This window comes from Chelonia mydas, chromosome 1 (assembly GCF_015237465.2).
Source record: "Chelonia mydas isolate rCheMyd1 chromosome 1, rCheMyd1.pri.v2, whole genome shotgun sequence".
Classification (NCBI taxonomy): Eukaryota; Metazoa; Chordata; order Testudines; family Cheloniidae; genus Chelonia; species Chelonia mydas.
Genome location: NC_057849.1, coordinates 108,898,464 through 108,917,336, shown reverse-complemented (window position 1 = coordinate 108,917,336; position 18,873 = coordinate 108,898,464). Strand labels below are relative to the sequence as shown.

The following is an 18,873-nucleotide window of genomic DNA, read 5'->3' as shown; positions in this document are numbered from 1 at the left end:
GTAGCTCCATTGATTTCAACTAAGCAGTAGTGATTTGCACATATTGAGGATCTGGTTTCATGAACCTTACACACATTCACAGACCTTTATGCACGAACATGAAAAATGCTTCACCAGGCACTTTTTTTGTGAATTGAATCTGAATTGTATAGTGATGTATATAGGCTCCATTTACTTCTCTTATTGGACGTCGGAAAGCATTACTGGTTCATACCCAAACCAGAAAAGAGTCTCACAGGTTTTAATCCTCTTCAGGCTACACAAGACTTGCTGCAAGTCTCTACTTAGGCTCCTTGTCCAAGTGACATTGCTAAGACTGAAATAATAATTTCTGTGAATAGGAGCAATACTTCCAAACATACAGTAGGTATAGAAAGCACCTCACCATTTATTCTGTGTAAGTGCATGGCTCAGAAATTAAAAATGATTAGTACATAAAACAGAAATAAAAGCCAATGAGTTCATTTAAACTGAAGAGAAGCACCATTACCTGAATGATATAAACTTCTTCCCTCGCATTATACCAGATTTCAAATTTCTTTGAGTCACCTTTAGCGTTCTCTGTTATTCCAACAGCTGTCATCTGGCAAACACAACAAACTGAAGTTGACATGCTTAATATCAATTAAAATAATGGTAACAGAAGCCCATTAGTCATCTCCTTTTATCCCAATACACTGAACTGTTTAAACCTATTCAGCAGAGTAATCTTTTCAGCACTGATCTGAGGTTTTACACTCAAGACAAAAGAATATATTGATCATGTACAACCCGGGCATTATGCAGCTGAAGCAGGAGAGATCTAGGGCTTTACTCTCAGCTGTCACCGATGTGCCAGGATGAAAGGGGAGATTCTGTAAATTAATCACGGCAGACCCATAAATTATCTCATTTTAAGGGCCAGATTTGGACACCCTTACATTTTGGATGACCTTATTCCCCCAGCAGTCCCAATTACCAATTTAATATGGATAAGGGGATCACAATCTGGACTACATTAGGCTAATATGGTTTTGTAATCTCAAAACAGAAGATATTGGAGTTAAAAAAGGGAGGCTATGGAGAGATGGGGATGACAGGAAAGACACAGTAAATAGCATAAAAGGCAGAAATTATAACAATATTGGCCAGACTTGCTTCAAAGTGCAAATTCCATACTGCAAAAAATTGTTAAGGAGTTTAAGATAGCAAACTATATTGGGCACATAATGTGTTTACAAATAAAGTTATAGGTATAAAATGTCTTCAGTGGGTGAACGTAATATACTGTATTAAAGCAGCTCAAAGGCTAAGGTACTACTTTTGTCTTATTCTTAATATGATTGCTACATATCTTACGTTTAAGGAGTGCTTATAACTGTAGGAAGGTGCTTTTTCATATCCCTCTCCATTTTCTTCTCTCTTTTTACAGAACAACACTGCTTTCTCATGGAGGAAGAGGTGCCTTTGCATTGGCTTGAAACGTGCCAAATCCTTCACTTTGGAGTGGCCCTTTTTATGATCAGTCCATACACTGAAGGATCCTTGCATTAAAAGCTTGCCTAGTTCATTCAGGTTTCCCTGAAACAAGAACAGTGAAGTTGTTTACATTTTGAAGAGACACTATCAACTTGAAAACACATTTCCATCTGAAAATGTTGTTCTGGCAATACTGTTGTTGTTGCCAGAAACACCCACGATCAGTAAGGGAGGGTGGACCCAAGAATGTTTGATAGCATTAGATAGGAGAGCAGAAAATCCCTTGTTGAGTGAGTGAGTGAGTGAGTGAGTGAGTGAGTGTGTGTTTGTAAAATAAAATATATATATATTTCAAAAAAGGTGCTCTATCTAAATGTTTTTTTTAAATAATAAAAATGGTTGACATTGATCCTTTATACATAATTTGTTTGGTTTATTAATCTTGAAAGTGGAAGAATTTACACAAAAAGTTATGTGATGCAAGGTGGTCCAAATTAGCTTAAAGAGAACAAAAGCAGCATACCAGAGCAGCAATGCTGTTTCTTATTTGAGGTTAACCATTCTCAACAAAGAAAGAATGAGGAATCCACCATTACGTGTACATTCATATCAACAAATCACACGTAACATCATTATACATATCCAACAGCACATCAAATACCGAAGAGAAATATGATAGAGAATGATGTGAGATTAGCCAAAGACAAAAAAAGTCTTATCTGAACCTCTTTATTTTGATGGTTCAGACAAAATGGAACTTGGGGGTGAAATCCTGACCCTATTGAAATCAATGGGAACCCTCCAGAATCATAGATTCCAAGGCAAGAAGGAACCATTGTGATAATCTAGTCTGACCTCTTGTATAATGCAGGCCACAGAACTTCCCCCAAATAATTCCTAGAGCAAATCTTTTAGAAAAACATCCAATCTTGATTTAAAACTTGTCCGTGATGGAGAACCCACCATGACACTTGGTAAATTGTTCCAATGTGTCAGTACCCTCACTGTTAAAAATTTACACCTATTTTCCAGTCTTAATTTGCCTAGCTTCAACTACCAGCTGTTGGATTGTATTATACCTCTCTCTGCTAGACTGAAGAGCCAATTATTAAATATATGTTCCCCAAATAGGTACTTATGGACTGTAACCAGTTCACCCCTTAACCTTCTCTTTATTAAAATAAATAGATTGAGCTCTTTGAGTCTATTACTATAAGGCATGTCTTCTAATCCTTTAATCATTCTCATGGCTCTTCTCTGAACCATCTCCAATTTATCAACATCCTCCTTGAATAGTGGACACCAGAACTGGACACAGTATTTCAGAGTGGTCACACCAGTGCCAAGTACAGAGGTGAAATAATCTCTCTACTCCTACTCAAGATTCCCCTGTTTATGCAGCCCAGGATCGCATTAGCTGTTTTGGCCACAGAGTCACGTGGGGAGCTCATGTTCATGATTATCCACCATGACCCCCAAATCTTTTTCCAAGTCACTGCTTTCCAAGATATAGGATGCTATCATTACCGGGGCTGGTTTTACAACACAACTCCCCCATCAGTTCATCTCTAGAGGAAATTTCCCTCCAAGCATAAAGTATTACACATGGGTTAACAATGCCTTCTTCTGAAACATGTGGCACTGTCTACTGTCAGGCAGTGTGCAACACTGGAAATGGACAACTGACATGATAATTCTTATTCTCTTCTTTCTGAGGTACACTGCTGAATAAAACAGACTTTATACCTCACTTTGTATGTATCTGAAGAGGAAAATTTAAAGAGGAAAATTGGGATCTGCAAAGTGGGATTTGGACTTGTAATAAAACATGTTAAAAGTATGTATTAATAATGAGATTGGTGAGAAATATGTAAGAAATTCATTTTCCCATTATTTTTGACAACACAGTTCAGATATTAGTTAAAAGGAAACAGTTGCACAATCCTATTTGCATTATTATACACACACCTCATTTCTTTTTGTATCTGTATAAAAATAATTAAAAAATGCTGTCACTTACATCATAGCCAGTAATGGCAATCTGGTGCATGGAATCATTGACTGCTTTGAGAATACCGAGTATAGAGGTTAATGCCTCCTGCAGATCTTCAGCTCCTTCACAGTTTTTACTGTATTTCAGCATTTCCTGTGGAAAAAACAATGATGTGATGCTCATTCAGTTTTTGTAAATAGATAACTATTAATACTCAAGATGAGTGTACTTTCAACACTGAATTTCAGACAAATTTTCAAAATTATCTGATTAAATTTTGTGCAAAAAAACCAAAACCAAAAATCTGGTCCTTTGTGACATTTTCAACCAAAAATTCCCACTTGCCGCATTTGAAAAAAGCCCGAGGAGAAGAAGGTGGGAATCTCTAAAAACCAGTGGATTAAATATAAGTCTGGGAGTCAGAAGGTTCTAAATTCTACTTCTACCACTGACAGGACTTAACAATTCACACTTAGAGCACTTTACAAACATTAGTAAATTATAAATTAGGTAAATATCTGTAAATGAGGCTTATGCAGCCCAATCTTCCAAACAGTTACTATTAAAATGGTGGAAAAATTGGCATAAATTTTTGTGGAAAATCTATCTATTGTTACCTAGCTCTAAAACTGAAGTATAGGTCATGCTCATTTTAAGCTGCTGTTATTATTTATATTGCGGCCTGGAGTCCTGGTCACGGATTGAAGCCCCATTGTGCTAGGCACTGCCCAAAAACATAACAAAGAGGCAGTCCTTCACCAAAGACTTTTCAATTGAAGTGAAGATGCTCTTTTCAGTTCTATGGCACCAGTCCTGCCGTTTGATCCACGTAGCCAATGTGGAGCTCCACTAACTTCAGGTGGAGATCACAAAGGAATTAGGGTTCACTCAGGCAGGTCAAATTGCAGGAACTAAGACTATTTTAAGACGGACTTCTGAAATCATTAGATTATTCCACTCTTCATATTTAAACATAGTCAGCAAAATTCATCCCTGTTATAGCTCAACAAACTTCAATGGATTTGTGACCAGGGCAAATTTGATCCAATGTTATTTTGAAATAAATTAGTGTACTATAATTTTAAAAGCTAATTTTGGAATCTTAACTTGCTTGTGTGCGAAGTATTTGTTAAAACAAGTAATCTACATGCATGGAAAAGGTTATGTTTTGACTGTCCATTAAATAATTTATGATGGAAAAATCAGACATGTCTTAAATGTTTGGAAATTTGGTGTAGCATTTTCAAAAATTTCAGGCTTCTAATATAAAACCATAAAATTCAACATTATCATGTATTTTCTAAAAACATACAGTGGGTGTCAATTAAAAAGTACTTGATACCTGAAATGTATCCCTCTGCATTATCTTGCAGAGTTTCCATTTAACTACAGAGGCATTTTTCTGAGCACATTTTGGAGGCCATGGTGCAAATTCCTCCAATGGTCACAAGTTTTAAGCAAATGGGAAGTATTCCTTACAAGTTTATTTGTCCTAGTCCTCCTTCTGTCTACCCAGAGGGAGAATAAAGGCAAAAACAACTGTTAAGCAAAGCCTATAGACAGAAACACTAGTTTGCCCACTTCCTGCTTTTAGAATCAGAAAAACAAGAGAAGGGAACAAGAAGATAGCAGACTGGGATCTGTCCATCAGCCTTCATGTTCTTATTTCTAATGTCTTTTAGGCTTTTCTCTGGGTAGGATGACACAAGTAGTGACACACAATTACAAAATAAAGTAATTTTAAAAAATGTGAAACTTTCAAAAGCATAAGCATGAATACCACTCTGTATCCCCTACCTTCAGCAGTAACTGATATTTGGTTATTCTCTGAACAGGTTTCAGTAAGTAGGAATCCAAACTCAGCTTGTGATCAAGTTTCCTCTGACATTCCTAAAATGAATTTAGCACTTTATTAATGAAGTCTTTCTTCTTTCAGCCTTAGAAACATTGAGGAAAATATATCAATTTACAAATACAAATATTTTGAAGAGACAAATAAATATACCTGAAAAAACGCAGAGTCTGAAAACTGCCTCCATAAGCTTTCAGATCGGGGCTTATTTTGGCAGTATTTTTCATAAATCTGGAAATCTTCCATCTGAATTTGGGGGAAAAGGTTGTTGTGAATTCGAGTACTGAACTTTTACTTAAAATTCTTAGGAATGCCTACTTATGAGACTAAGAAAAACCAGGACAACAACAGGATAATTCCCTGGAACCTTATTGGCAAAAAATATTGTTAAAATATTCACTATCATTTTAAAGGATATTAATTTGCACATTGTATTGCAGAATTTCAAGAGAACATTTTCTTGTTAATTCTTGCTTCAGTTTCACATTAAATGTCTGTTAAATATGTACAAGCCATATATATAAATCCCTTATTTAAACTAATATCTGAAAAAGAAATAAGTCTATGTAGCATTATAATAGTAACCATAACTATAAGCGAACAGTAATAAAATAGAGAGAGGTGCTCTTTAGTGGTAGGTTGCTATGTCACCAGCTGCATCCAGGTGGTAAATGTTGCTGATGGCTAATCCATAACAAACCTTGCTTATCAGAAATGATAAGTGCTACTACCATCAACAGAATCATGTGGTATACTCTTGTGGAGTGAGGCAAAGTCTTTGTAGCACATAATTTATTCAAATACTTTTGCAGTTTTTCTGTTTGTGAGTTATCTGCGTACAGATTTGAATTTGATGAATTTGTTCATTATTGCAAAGTGTTCAAACACTTTGCACTAACATATCACCCATCTGGTTGTGCATTATTCAATGTCTTCAAGGGTTTTACTTTTTGTTATCATGTAAGCCATGTGGTATTATTTCTGCTCCCTGACTGTATGACTGAAACTTTTTAAAGTAGAGAAATGTTTGTGCTACATTCACATAGGTATTTATAAACCTATCATCTTCTGGATCAAATTTGCCCCGTACAGAGGGCCAAGACAAAGCTTATGCAATACATAAGTTCTTCTTCAGCCCTCTACATAGAGTTTAAATGGGGCTTACATGTTACATAGGCTTTATGCTGGCCCTCTGCAGAGTAGTGAGTTTCATTTTCTGACCAAAAGTGCTACAGATTGTGAATCTTAGGAAAGCAAATGCAAGTTTTTATTTTAATGAATATTTGCGATTAGGGTTTTTTTTGTAGTAGTAGTATTTACCCAGCTCTACTCTATTTTCTGTTTCTTTTCTATTTCCTCTGTGAAGATAGCTCAATTTCCTTGCTGAGTTCATCCCAAGCCCAGTTTCTTAGTGGCAAGCATCTTGAATATCATGTTTGAGTTTAACTTTGGGAAGAAGCTAGTTTTTAAATCAAGCAAACCTATTCATTTTTTTTTAAAGCAACACTTATGGAGTCTAGCCCACGATTTTAGGAGCCAACGCTGGTGTTAAACAACTGCTTCAAGTCACGTTTATAACTATAATAGCGTTGAAAATATTCATCCACATGGTTCACTCGGTTAGCTAACATTTCAGTGCTTTAAAAGGTACGTTGGCTCATTCAGCGGAACAGTTAATGGGTCATTCAATTCTAACCCCTGAGTTGAAGAATTTGCATCGATTTTAAAAATGGATATTTGTCCTTATTTACAAAGAAAAACAGTATTGTAAAAAACCCTCACAAATGCATTATAAAGTATTAATGGCTGCAGCAAACAATGGCCCAATTTTAGTCTTGGCATGAACAGGTACACTCAGCAAATTACAATGGCACTGCGCCTATTTTTATGTCACCCCTTTAGAGGGGAATGCTCATGAAATACCACAATGGGCCTCTAGCGGACTGGCTCATTGACTACTGCATCTAAAGCCCATTTATGTACTCTTTACTATGAGGGGTTTCCTTGAGTGGCGCCCTTATAGGTGAACCAAGAACGCTGAACAGAAAATGGAGAAGGCTGCAGCCACACCTCAGAGGGTTACATTTACGAGGCCTGAATTTGGCCCTATGACTTCCCTCCAAGGGAGCAGCATCACAGTCTCAGTTCCAGAATGATAAATGGCATTAAAAGACCACAAGGAATTCCTTTTCATTCCATCCAAACTTCTGTTATTGATTCCAACAGTGAAAGCTAAATTAGTCACCTTTACATTTTCCTATTGCTTTAGATAATGCGTTAGGTAACTAAACATCACCTCCACCTGTGCAGTAATCTGTAGTAAGCAGAGGGAAGTTTAGGTTAGGGTGCAACTACTGGCATGACTGTGTTGATTTATCAGAGGGAAAAATCAGTAAGAGTAGCAGATACATTGTTCCTGTGACCATCTAGGTACACCATGCTTGTGTGATGTGGCCCTTAGAAGAGTGAGGTTTCTTCCTAGGAATTTCCAAATCTCTAGTGGAGATGAGTATCAAGAGATTTATATCTATTTCAGTACTTTTAACGCACGCTTCACTGTTGTATCTAGATGCCATAAAGGAATGCTTCAAGTACAATAAAATGGGGTTCATTTGTATTTAATCTCAAACTAATTAGTTTAAGTACACAGCATTAATTTAGTGCAATGACTGAAGGTTACAATGTATTATGTTGAGATGTGTTCCTTAGGAAACTGAAAAAAGTTAATTTTTCTACACAGAAGAGACCTGATCTAACAAGTCAGTCATTTTTACTGACTTGATCCTGAACCCATCTTCAATGTGTTTTTTTAACCATGAGCTTAATAAAACGCTACTTTACTTTTCACCATACCTGTGGTTCATTGGGAGCTGATGGAAAAAAAAGGGAACTGATTCAAGAGTAAACAATTCCTCCTACCCGCCCCCCCTCCCCGCCCACAGCTGAAAATAAAATAAATCAAATTAATGTCTACCCTTTTGGTTCCTCTGCTACTCACTCAGATTAAATGAAAAGGATTTAATAACAATGGCCATGTGAAAATCTCCCACATCTTTTGTAGTAATACCTTGGTCTATAACTAGTATGTTGGGCTTCTAATTCAAGCAGTCATCAGCGCTGAGTGAGACATAAGAACATGCAGTAACATACACTGTATATAAGACACATACCCTTTCCAGAAAACACCTTCCCACCAGTTCTGGGTATTCTATGTAATTTTCTAGTTCTTTCAAGAATATTCTACAAAGAAGATAACTTTGTTAGGTCATATGACAAAATATCCTAAATAAAGAACAGTTGTAATAACTTAGACTTCCTTAGACTTTTTCCATAGAATTCATTTTCTAAACTTTAGGAAACATCAGAGCTGTAACATTGTACAGGTTTAACCTCTCTATACCGGCACTCCCTGGTCTGGCAACATCCGGGTCTGGCATAGGTGCCGACTCCGTGGGAGCTCTGGGGCTGGAGCACCCCCGGGGAAAAATTAGTGCGTGTGGAGCATCCACTGGCGAAAAGCTCCCCCCTCTGTCTCCCTCCCACCGTGCCGCGCTTTCCATTTCCTCTTCCTCCCTCCCAGCACTTCCGGAGCACTGCGAATAGCTGATTCACAGCGTTCAAGCTCCAGGAGGGAGGGGGAGAACTTGGGGCCAGTGGCTGGGACCTGCGGCCGGCATCTGAGCCCCCGGGCAAGGGGCTGGAGTCCAGGACCCCAGTTGGCAGCAGGGCCACCAGGCGGGGGGCCATGCTGGGCACAAAGCCTGGGGGTGCTGCAGCACCCCCACAGCCCTACTTCTCCCACCTATGGAGACCTGCTGGCACTCTGCCTTGACCTCCCATGGTTCAGCAAATTCTCTGGTTCAGTACCAGTCAGGTGCCAGGGTGCCAGACTAGAGAGGTTCAACCTGTACTACAAAACTAAACACATCCACCCAAATCATTATTTGAAAGGGACACCAATTAAAAAATTACATTTCTGAATCTTTTGTTTAACCTCTTCCTGTTAGAAATGGTACAGAAGATTATTATAACTGAACGGGATTGGAGAAAAATATTTTCCTGTTTGTTTACTTCGTGCATCTGGAAGCATTTTGTGCTATTTCCTCTAGATAGTTTCACGTTTTGTTTGTGTGGGCTTTTCACCCAAAAAGAGTGAGAAAAACATTTAAAGAAATAAAAAATGTGACTGTAAAACCACATACTGTACTTGCCCCGGGCCAGTGTATGTGAAACTACTTTTAACTTAAAAAAAATCTAACTGGATCACACGTTGGCAATTTTCCCTTAAAAATCGTTCGCCAAATCCTACATGATGGTATAAGGAATGTAACAATTGTCTTTTATACTTAACTTTTTGAAATTATACTTTTATCTTTCCTATCCGTTCCAATTCTGCCCAAGGGGGGAAGATCTGCTAAACAGTAACCATTAATTCAAACTCCTGTGAAAGGTCAATTTACATAACAGTGTGTAAATTCAGCAGCCATCACCATACAGAAGAGTATCAAGGGTGGGATAAAATGGTTAGTGGCTGACGCAAGAAGTTAATACTTAGTGGCAGGAAACTCCCCGCCCCATATTCAGGGATCGGTCATGTTATTATGGAGTGACGACAGTAACTTTGTAATGGTTGTAAGACAGTTTCTATAATACTGTATTTGAAACTTTTCAGGAGTAGCAGCCGTGTTAGTCTGTATTCGCAAAAAGAAAAAGGAGTACTTGTGGCACCTTAGAGACTAACCAATTTATTTGAGCATAAGCTTTCGTGAGCTACAGCTCACTTCATCGGCTGTAGCTCACGAAAGCTTACGCTCAAATAAACTGGTTAGTCTTTAAGGTGCCACAAGTACTCCCTTTCTTTTTGTATTTGAAACTGTTTAACGTCCTCCATTAATTGGGTGAGTGAAAGGACAGACTGCACACAGAAAAACATTGGTTGTTTTATGCTTTTTGCAGATATTAGATAGCTTCACACAACTCTATGAAAGGTTCCTTGTCTCCCTTAGGTACTTTGCCTTCTTTCTCCTATGCAATATGGATTTAAATCCATCAGATACTGAGGAAGGACCATCAGGGTCCTTTAATATGATTAAAAAAAACTACGAGACCCCTCCCTCCCCCAAGCAGTACTATGTAAAATGGTATAACATACAACTGAAAACATTCATTCTCTTACCCTTTACCCATCCACTCAAGACTTTTTTGATTGAACACAAACACTAACCTGTTATGAAAATGATAAATTTCTTCCATATTCCCAAACAAAATATCCTTCTTATTTAGGAGCCCTGGTGAAATGAGATGCATCATTAAAGGGTTCTCCATCTCTGCTGCATACCCCTGTGACATGGAGAGAGGCAGATTAATTAGTTCCAACACCTGTCTCCCTTCCACAAATAGGTCTACTAGCAGCTGATAAAAAGCACAGAAGATTTCTGCTTCAATTATGCAATGTTAACACTTGCAACATTGCTCTTCTCTTGCTGCCATCAAAATGAATGCTCAGAAGGATTGTACACGTACATTCATAAATCTCTAAAGAGTTAATTTGAAGAATTACTGAATGTTCTTGTTAAATAAGAATGCAGTGAAGTTTACACAATCACCGCCTTCAAGGCAAAGCTAGCATATTTCCACATCATTTATTCCTATGTAATTTGCAAGAGTTTTTGGTAACTCTTTATACATTTCAACTGATAGTTTCAAAGCTAGCAATAGTGTCTATGCAACCTTAAACACCGATATTTCAGATTACTGTTCTTACTCATCCACATTTATAATGCTACCGCAGGTAACAAAAATCATTGCAGATCCTGTCTGTTAGCATTTTAACACATCAAGAAATGCATGCAAAGTTGTTTTAAGTCTGACTTTCAAATGTAGACATTATCCACTGGGCCTGCTGAGCCAGATTCTCTGGTCTGATCACCTAGCATAGGTCAGGAGGGGAGAATGCAAAGGTGGCTTTAGACCATCACTGCTATTCCTTAAGCCCTGGGGATACTGGGGCAGTCTGCCCAAAAGTGATTTCCAGATAGAAAATACATAGGGCAAACAATTTTTTTTTGTATTGTACATTTGCTAGAATTTACTAATTTAAGGATAAACTACTGCAGGTGTCAGCTTCTCAGATGAGTAGCTCCACCAGCAGATATATGGATAAATAGACTTACCTCAAGAACACACAGAAGTTCTTCCACATATGCTCGTTCAGTTTCAATAAGTTCATTAATTACATGGCTGTTAACAGAGAGATAATTAAGAAAGGCCTGTTAATTTACATGAGAGGAAAGTGATCAGGAACAGTCAGCATGGATTCACCAAGGGAAGGTCATGCCTGACTAATCTAATCGCCTTTTATGATGAGATTACTGGTTCTGTGGATGAAGGGAAAGCAGTGGATGTATTGTTTCTTGACTTTAGCAAAGCTTTTGACACGGTCTCCCACAGTATTCTTGTCAGCAAGTTAAGGAAGTATGGGCTGGATGAATGCACTATAAGGTGGGTAGAAAGCTGGCTAGATTGTCGGGCTCAAAGGGTAGTGATCAATGGCTCCATGTCTAGTTGGCAGCCGGTGTCAAGTGGAGTGCCCCAGGGGTCGGTCCTGGGGCTGGTTTTGTTCAATATCTTCATAAATGATCTGGAGGATGGTGTGGATTGCACTCTCAGCAAATTTGCGGATGATACTAAACTGGGAGGAGTGGTAGATACGCTGGAGGGGAGGGATAGGATACAGAAGGACCTAGACAAATTGGAGGATTGGGCCAAAAGAAACCTGATGCGGTTCAATAAGGATAAGTGCAGGGTCCTGCACTTAGGATGGAAGAATCCAATGCATCGCTACAGACTAGGGACCGAATAGCTAGGCAGCAGTTCTGCGGAAAAGGACCTAGGGGTGACAGTGGACGAGAAGCTGGATATGAGTCAGCAGTGTGCCCTTGTTGCCAAGAAGGCCAATGGCATTTTGGGATGTATAAGTAGGGGCATAGCGAGCAGATCGAGGGACGTGATCGTTCCCCTCTATTCGACACTGGTGAGGCCTCATCTGGAGTACTGTGTCCAGTTTTGGGCCCCACACTACAAGAAGGATGTGGATAAATTGGAGAGAGTCCAGCGAAGGGCAACAAAAATGATTAGGGGTCTAGAGCACATGACTTATGAGGAGAGGCTGAGGGAGCTGGGATTGTTTAGTCTGCAGAAGAGAAGAATGAAGGGGGATTTGATAGCTGCTTTCAACTACCTGAAAGGGGGTTCCAAAGAGGATGGCTCTGGACTGTTCTCAATGGTAGCAGATGACAGAACGAGGAGTAATGGTCTCAAGTTGCAATGGGGGAGGTTTAGATTGGATATTAGGAAAAACTTTTTCACTAAGAGGGTGGTGAAACACTGGAATGCGTTACCTAGGGAGGTGGTAGAATCTCCTTCCTTAGAGGTTTTTAAGGTCAGGCTTGACAAAGCCCTGGCTGGGATGATTTAACTGGGAATTGGTCCTGCTTCGAGCAGGGGGTTGGACTAGATGACCTTCTGGGGTCCCTCCCAACCCTGATATTCTATGATTCTATGAATTTCCCAGACTAATGAATCTCCATATAAAATTCATTAGCCTATTTTACATACACAAATAATTAATGCTGAATATAAATATAATATGTATATTTGCATATCATATTTTATGTCAAACTGTCTTTCCTAAAAATAGAGGGGTGGTGGATGCCGTTCAAATCAGAAGATTATATACTGATGCAGCAGATTGTGACATCAAATGCTCTAAGCCTGGGTTCTACTTCATTTGCAAGTGCTGCAGGAGCTGGAGGTTAGAGCTGCAATATGTTACTGAAGATAGATTTTTACGTTTTAAATTCAGTTGGTCATTTGATATTCAAGCCATTTTATGCATCAGTATTTATGGCATATGTCAAGGTTCCTTCCCCACTCTGAACTCTAGGGTACAGATGTGGGGACCTGCATGAAAGACTCCCTAAGCTTATTCTTATCAGCTTAGGTTAAAAACTTCCCCAAGGTACAAACTTTGCCTTGTCCTTGAACAGTATGCTGCCACCACCAAGTGTTTAAATAAAGAACAGGGAAAGAGATCACTTGGTGATGTCTTCCCCCAAAATATCCCCACAAGCCCTACACCCCCTTTCCTGGGGAAGGCTTGATAAGAATCCTCACCAATTGGTACAGGTGAACACAGACCCAAACGCTTGGATTTTAAGAACAGTGAAAAATCAATCAGGTTCTTAAAAGAAGAATTTTAATTAAAGAAAAGGTAAAAGAATCACCTCTGTAAAATCAGGATGGTAAATACCTTACAGGGTAATCAGATTCAAAACATAGAGAATCCCTCTAGGCAAAACCTTAAGTTACAAAAAGACACAAAAACGGGAATATACATTCCCTCCAGCACAGCTTATTTTACCAGCCATTAAACAAAAGAAAATCTAACGCATTTTCTAGCTAGATTACTTACTCACTTAACAGGAGCTGGAAGGCTTGCATTTCTGATCTGTTCCCAGCAAAAGCATCACACAGACAGACAGACCCTTTGTTCCCCCCCCTCCAGGTTTGAAAGTATCCTGTCCCCTCATTGGTCATTTTGGGTCAGGAGCCAGCGAGGTTACCTAAGCTTCTTAACCCTTTACAGGTGAAAGGGTTTTGCCTCTGGCCGGGAGGGATTTTATAGCACTGTATACAGAAAGGTGGTTACCGTTCTCTTTATATTTATGACAGCATATAATGAAGAAATGTCCTGCTATATGTCTGTCACATTTGTTTTCCACAGTTAACATCGATTTTTTTTCCTCACTACGCTTTTGGGTGGGGAAAGTTTCACATACTCATGAACACATGAAAGTAACAGTGATGGTTACAGTCAGCAATAGTGAAGGGTTTTTCAGATAGGTGAGCCAATACACTTCAGTCTGCAAACCCTGCTATGCCAATCCCAGATCTGTACTGGACCAAGATTACTAATTTTGGAATTCAGATGGTGGTTTTGTGATGTGGACAAAGGAATACTAGGGACTTCCTTGAGATTTCCCTAACAGAGTTTAAGGCCAGAAGGGACTAACAGATCATATAGTCCGACCTTCTGTATATCATGGGCCACTAACATCACACCCAACAACCAAAACTAGAACAAAGCACGACAGCCCGTAGGAGACCAAACCATTAGGTCCTACAGGCAGAAAATGTGAAGAAATTATTTCGTGATCCCACATATGCTCAGCATGTGAGCAAGGACTAGCTAGCAAGCCCCTGAGAGAATTCTCAGTACCACCTCAAAGCACCGGCCCACCCAATCCAGTGTCCCATCTCCAGCAGTGGCCACCTCTAATGCTTCAGAGGAAGGAGAAAAAACCCCAACCAGAATACACTGAGGCAAGAGGAACCTTTCCTGACCCCTGCAGGAGACTAGCTGAAGTCCTGAAGACTTAGATTTTAGCAACAAACAACATGAACTGGAAGTGACCCCCAGGTCTACTGAGCCCTGACCCCTAGTGCCACTAGCAACCCCATCACACAGTCCCACTCATAAATTTGTCAATCTCACTCCTAAAACTGATTAAGTTGTTTGCTGCCCACAACTCCTATCAGGAGGCTGTTCAGAAACACACTGCTCATGCTTACAAACCTTCTTCTAATTTCCAGCCTAAATGTATTGATGGCCAGTTTATATGCATTTTCCCTTTTGCCAACATTGTCCTTCAGCTTAAACACAGATCAACCAGCCACACAAATTTCAGGTAAAATGATCTAAAAAATTTTGAAGTATGGTGACCAAAACTTTTGGTAGTTTATTTAAGGCCGGATAACTATTCAAACCTCTAATACCTATCTGAACTGAATCCTTAAAATCCCCTTTCACTAATGCATTTATCATGGAAAGTTGGCCTGGAGGATGTGAAATTAGGTACATGGTCCAAACAGAATACAATCTGCAGACTAAAAATGGGAAAATATTGTTCAATGTATACCACAGAGCACAAGTGATTCACTTCCACTAGTTTAGAGTAGCTTCCATGATAAGTACACCTCAAAGTTTGGAGGCTTGATTCAGAGAAACATATGAAAGCTCAGACCCTTCTCTGAACTGTAACCAAATGTAAAACTAAACAGTTTTCTTAAAATTCACTTTTCAAAAGTTACAGCTTTGTCTTAATATCTGTGGATTTAATCTGGTCACAAACAAGGGGATACTTAGACAATCCCAGCAAGTTGCAGTCTTGTGCCAGTGGAGAAGACGACGACTACAATGGTGGGGTCATGCTCCATGTGCAGTAGAAGGTATGCTTTTACAGAAGGTTTATACAGCTGGTTGAAGGAAGCAGAGGACAAAACCAACCACGAATGAGGCTGGAAGATGCAATTTTGAGGAGTTTAAGAAACCTAAATCCCCCCATATCACTCTTGCTGAAGGAAGATGATTTGTAAGGGACCATGCAAGATGGAAGTCCATTTTATGCACCATCATGGCTACATCATAGCCACATGAATCTGCTGAACCAAATGGTAATGGTAGACCTTGATCAGCCCAATCAGAATAACACGCTGGCTGTTGTATACGAAGCTGTACCCACCTTCGTAACACAGCTAGGTTTTCTTCATCATCCATCACAGATCCACCTCTGCTTTGACGGATTTCACTCATTTCACTCTGGAACACAATATGAAAAAGTACGTCAGAAGGAAAATAGGAAAATGTACTTCCCAGTCTATTTGCTATACCATTGACATACGGAACTGTCCCTTTATCTACAAGAAAGGCTGCAACTATTAACAATGAAGTAACCTATGAGGCAAATTCAAGGGCAAAAGAATGAAAGTTTATCAGATGATCTTGGGGAACATCAGAACATTTGGATAAATGGGGTGTCCCACAAAAGAGGAAGCAGCCCACCAGCTCAGAAAGATTCTGCTTTTGCTTTTCTTTCCAGAAAAAAGGATCTCAGGGCAATCGTACAACCCTAGAGGACAAAATGGAACTCTGTTTTAACCAAAACTTGTTACCAGAGCTCTTGTCTGGGGCTCTCTGTATTTCTTTGAGTTCTGTGACTTCACAAAGCATTATGACTTCCTCTAGCTCTCTGTGCGTGTGCGTGCACGCATGCTGGAGAGAATGATCAAGATGAAACAACAAATTCAGAATTACTTTTAGTCTTCTGTAGTTCATTCTCCGGAGCATGTTATCTTCTGTGTTGGACACATAGTTCGAGCCTCTTCGAAGACCTGGTTTAGAATCAAACAGCAGCTGTTAAACTGGAACAGGTTTGACACAGGTCATTTGTATAACCACAGACAACAGCTTAAATTCTCTTCAAGTTCATTGGCATAGTGCAGGAACCTGATTTAATAACTTTTTGCAGCAATTTACCTGGAGACACAGAAGGAGATTTTACAAAGACTTCAGGTCTTGGTGCCACTGGCTGAACTGGACGCGTCTGCTTAGCTGCCAGTTTTTTAAGGCTCACTTGTCTCTTTTGAAACATTTCTTCCATGCTTTCCTGCTTTTGAAAAACTTTTTGCACATGTTCCTGTAGAAATAGCATAAAATTATCACAATTCTGAATAAACCTACAAGTCATGCTGTCATTTATGGTACAATAACCTCCAATATGTGAAGCTTTTATACAGCATATAAAAAGGAGCATGTAGAAATAATGTTCTAAACTTTAAAAAGAAAAAATCTTCCCTCATTCTAACTAAAATATAATTTATAATGCCAGACTGAGACATTTAGGTCATGTCTACACTACGAAATTAGGTCGAATTTATAGAATTCAGTTTTGTAGAAAGCGTTTTTATACAGTCGACTGTGTGTGTCCCCACACAAATAATCTAAGTGCATTTAGTCAGCGGAGTGCATCCACAGTACTGAGGCAACCGTCGATTTCCAGAGCGTTGCACTGTGGGTAGCTATCCCACAGTCTCTGCTGCCCATTTGAATTCTGGGTAGAAATCCCAATGCCTGATGGGGCTAAAACATTGTTGCGGGTGGTTCTGGGTACATATAATCAGGCCCCCCTTCCTTCCCTCCCTCCCTCCGTGAAAGCAACGGCCGACAATTGTTTTGTGCCTTTTTTCCCGAGTTACCCGAGCAGATGCCATACCATGGCAAGCATGAAGTCCGCTCAGCTCACCGTCACCATATGTCTCCTGGGTGTTGGCAGCCGCGGTACTGCATTGCTGCACAGCAGCCGCTCATTGTCTTTTGGCAGCAAACAGTGCAGTATGACTGGTAGCCACCGTCAACGTACTCCAGGGTGCTCTTTTAACTGACCTCGGTGAGGTCTGGGGCGCCTGGGCAAACATGGGAGTGACTCAGCCAGGTCATTACGCTTTTAAGTTTTGTCTCATGGTGATTCAGTCCTGCCGACAGTCCTACTGCACTGTCTTTTAATGAGCAGCCAGGAGACGCTGATGGCCAGCAGTCGTACTGCACAGTCTGCTCCCAGCAAGATGTATAAAGATAGATGAAGTGGATCAAAACAAGAAATAGACTACATTTATTTTGTATTCATTTTCTCTTCCCTCCCTCTGTGAAATCAACGGCCTGCTAAACCAAGGGTTTTGAGTTCTATCCTTGAGGGGGCCATTCTGTTTCTCCTTGATGCAAAGCCACCCCCTTTGTTGATTTTAATTCCCTGTAAGCCATGTGGTCAGTTGCCCCTCCCTCCGTCAGAGGAACAGAAGACAATTGTTTTGCGCCCTTTTCCCTGGATTGCCTGAGCAGATGCCATAGCACAGCAAGCATGAAGCCCGTTCAGCTCACCGCAGCAGTTATGAGCATTGTAAACACCTTGCGCATTATAGTGCAGTTTATGCAGAACCAGCACCTGAGAAACCAGGCGAGGAGACGATGGCAGCGCGGTGATGAGGATATGAACACCACGGTCCCTAGCAATTTGGAGATCATGGTGTTAATGGGGCAGGCTCATGCCGTGGAACGCTGACTTTGGGCCCGGGAAACAAGCACAGAGTGCTGGGACCGCATAGTGTTGCAGGTTTGGGAGGATTCCCAGTGACTCTGAAACTTTCGCATGCGTAAGGGCACTTTTATGGAACTTTGTGACTTGCTTTCCCCTGCTCTGAAGCGCAAGAATACCAAGATGAGAGCAGACCTCACAGTTCACAAGCGAGTGGCAATAGCCTTGTGGAAGCTTGCAATGCCAGACAGCTACCGGTCAGTCGGGAATCAATTTGGAGTGGGCAAATCTACTGTGGGGGTTGCTGTGATGCAAGGAGCCAAAACAATCATTGAGCTGCTGCTATCAAAGGTAGCGACTCTGGGAAATGTGCAGGTCATACTAGATGGCTTTGCTGCAATGGGATTCCCTAACTGTGGTGGGGCTATAGATGGAACGCATATCCTTATCTTGGGACTGGACCACCAGGGCAAGTACATAAACCGCAAGGGGTACTTTTCAATGGTGCTGCAAGCACTGGTGGATCACAAGGGACGTTTCATCAACATGGGATGGCCGGGAAAGGTTCATGACGCTCGCGTCTTCAGGAACTCTGGTCTGTTTAAATGGCTGCAGGAAGGGATTTACTTCCCAGACCAGAA

The 18,873-nt window shown here is 40.2% G+C and overlaps 1 protein-coding gene across 27 annotated transcripts in view; it reads right to left on the bottom strand.

Annotated features, from left to right (window-relative positions):
- The window catches only part of MCF2L (MCF.2 cell line derived transforming sequence like), a 268,042-nt gene that overhangs the window by 14,226 nt on the left and 234,943 nt on the right, over positions 1–18,873 (bottom strand). For all 27 annotated transcript variants that reach the window (XM_043535854.1, XM_043535846.1, XM_043535862.1 and 24 more), the window contains 11 exons: positions 16,681–16,840; positions 16,459–16,535; positions 15,887–15,963; positions 11,477–11,543; positions 10,528–10,643; positions 8,474–8,543; positions 5,457–5,549; positions 5,249–5,341; positions 3,479–3,604; positions 1,339–1,560; positions 491–583 (listed from right to left, as the gene is read on the bottom strand). In XM_043535854.1, the coding sequence (XP_043391789.1) occupies positions 491–583; positions 1,339–1,560; positions 3,479–3,604; positions 5,249–5,341; positions 5,457–5,549; positions 8,474–8,543; positions 10,528–10,643; positions 11,477–11,543; positions 15,887–15,963; positions 16,459–16,535; positions 16,681–16,840 (1,194 nt within the window). The remainder of the gene's footprint in view (positions 1–490; positions 584–1,338; positions 1,561–3,478; positions 3,605–5,248; positions 5,342–5,456; positions 5,550–8,473; positions 8,544–10,527; positions 10,644–11,476; positions 11,544–15,886; positions 15,964–16,458; positions 16,536–16,680; positions 16,841–18,873) is intronic.